Source organism: Arachis duranensis, unplaced genomic scaffold, assembly GCF_000817695.3.
Source record: "Arachis duranensis cultivar V14167 unplaced genomic scaffold, aradu.V14167.gnm2.J7QH unplaced_Scaffold_114793, whole genome shotgun sequence".
In the NCBI taxonomy this organism is placed as follows: Eukaryota; Viridiplantae; Streptophyta; class Magnoliopsida; order Fabales; family Fabaceae; genus Arachis; species Arachis duranensis.
In genome coordinates, this window is record NW_026263827.1 from 9,222 (window position 1) to 11,960 (window position 2,739).

The 2,739-nt window shown below is 32.0% G+C and overlaps 1 protein-coding gene across 1 annotated transcript; it reads right to left on the bottom strand.

Moving 5' to 3' along the window:
• Positions 1-653: 653 nt before the first annotated feature.
• Positions 654-1,205, bottom strand: LOC107472478 (toll/interleukin-1 receptor-like protein). Its single transcript, XM_016092002.3, has one exon. It carries the CDS (start codon positions 1,203-1,205, stop codon positions 654-656), a length of 552 nt encoding a protein of 183 aa, XP_015947488.3.
• Positions 1,206-2,739: the final 1,534 nt, after the last annotated feature.

Consider the following 2,739-nt stretch of genomic DNA (forward strand, 5'->3'; position numbering starts at 1 on the left):
ATTTTCATCAGGGGTGAGCGACGTTGTTTGTTTCCCGTTTGGAGGAGAACAACGCCGATAAGGGTCCTTGTTGACGAACCTGCGACGGTGAGAAGGATCCCGCTGGCGACGAAGGGGGCTGTTTGAAGACCAAGCGACGGTGGCGACGACAGAAAATTTGAGAGAAAAGCTAATGCTTTGATAAATTAGAGTACAATGAATGGTTAAAATTTTTGAATTATTAAATGAGATATTTTAGTTGGGTAATTTGCGTGGAGTATTTTTTTTTAAATTTTATTGAGCTAAATTTTCAGTTCATTATTCATGTTGTTCAAATCTTTCGTTATCTACCTAGTAAAATCCATTATTATTTTAGAAAAAATTATATCTACCAATTAATTAATAAAAAAATAAACTTTTTCATGATTCATTGTAAATTTTAGAGTGACCTAATATAAAGAAACACATAATAAAACTTAACTTGTCCTCTCAATCTTTATTAATTAAGATGATAAAAGAATATGATTTCAATTAGAGAAATAAATATTTTTCGGTCAATTTCAGGTAATTATTTTAAACCATAAATTCTAAAATCTCTAAAGAGCGAGGATTAAATAATAATAATAATAATAATAATAATAATTTCGTTATAATATCAATTAATTAAAAAGAACTCATCGATTTCCCTTCTTAACAATGTGTCCTCCACTTATCCCGCAAACTCTAGATAAAGCCAACTTCCACGCTTTCGCCTTGTCTTTGCCTTCTCTCTTTTTATGTTTCTTCATGGCTTTCTTAGATATGGTGCTAGTCTGATGTCTCATTTCCGCGGGCGTCACGTGATAAAAAACTGGAATAACGGATCGTTTGTTTCCATCCTTGGAGTAATACTTGAGCATCTGCTCTAGTTCCAGGAGGCACCATGAAGAAGACACATAGTTTTCACTCATCACAACAATATGAATCCTAGATCTTTTAATAGCTTCCATCAGAGTAGGTTTAATTTCGTCACCTAGTTTCAGACCCGGATCATCCCTGAATACCTCCAGTTTTTTTACATCGGCCAGCCCATGATAGAGATAATCTGTGAATAAGTACCTTGTGTCCTCGCCTCTAAAGTTCAGAAAAACATCATACATGCCTTCTGATAAGGATGACGTCGCCCACACCCAGGGTGCCGGTGACGACGAAGAAGACGCCGCCCCGGCCGCTCCATCAACGGCCATGATGTGGTATACAACAATTGAAATCAAAGAAGCAGTGAAGCAGTGTGGATATCAATGATGAAATAGTTGGTGGATTGATTCATGAACTTGCTTGGTGACTTTGGAATATATTATTCGCTACTTTGATGAATGATTGATACATATATTTGTTATAAAAAGACCTTGGTCATGACAATTGCTTTCACCACCAATTTTATTATATTATACTAACTACTATATTATTAAACTCTTGATATTAGACTTAACCAATCTTAACTTGTCCTTTAGTATCGCCAAGTCATATGTCCAGCATGATGCTCACTCATCTATAGACAATTATTATTATGATTAAAGAATAGAGAGGTGTAAAAAAGGTGGACCTATCAGCTATGACCATGGTCTCCTCCAATTTTATTTGTAATTTTTCTCTTTCAATTTAAGTAATGAAATTGTGTTCTTAGTTCATTTTAAGTCATAATTCATCTTTTAATTTTACTCATCCTCAATAATATATAAAAGAGTAATTAGTCATTTTTAATCATAAAAGATTGAGGCGCTGACAATATTATCCATGATTAATTTAAATTAATTTTGTAACCATAAAAATTTGTGAACCGAATGAATAAAAATTTGACAAAAATAACTTTTAAATATTTAAAATTTGACATAACTGTTCATATTTCAAATCACAAACTCTAATTTAATCTTGATATAGCAATATATATGAATGGTGATAATTATTAAATGAAAATTCTTGTACCAAATTAATGTGGGACAATACTAAATATGTAATCATCTCTCATTAATATAGTAGACATATAAGTTTATGCTAATTTATCATAGTTGTTTGATGAGAATTAAATAACAAAACAAACCATAGTCAATGTAACTCTAAACCAAACCACTATAACTAAGTTCCCAAAAAAATTGAATTGCACATGGTCTATATGTAACAGCCATACTTAAACACTACAACAAAAGTTCCTTAATCCAGTCAATCTTAGGCCCTAACTAGGTGTGGAATTGTTACCAGTTATTAGTGCTCCAAGTCTTGGAGTCGACATAAATTGCATGAATCTGGTAGATGTTCTAACACTAACACCATGCATGATTTTTTGGCTAACAATAGGCCTACTTGAGAGGTTGCTTATTGAAGGAGGTCTCATATTGTTGAACATAATTGGAGAAAGCCTCTTGGTATTCTTCTTTTTTATTGGCCTCTTGTTATCGGAAAGTATATTCTACATTGAAGATCTGATTAGTGGTGGTCTTATGGATGTCGGTTGAATTGGAGGTTGGTTGGCTTGAGGAGAAATAAATGGATCAGGAGGGTTTGGTATCACTGCTTAGAGAGAAAATAATTGCATTAACAATTAAAAATTATAAAAAAATAATTACATTAACAGAAAATAATTACAAGAGATTCTGATGATTGATTAGGTGATTAGTTTAATAATATATTATTTTATTATTAAATTAAAATAAAATAATAACATCTTGAATAATAAACAACCACGTAGGAAGTCTTACTAACAGTACATTTAAAAAATTGATG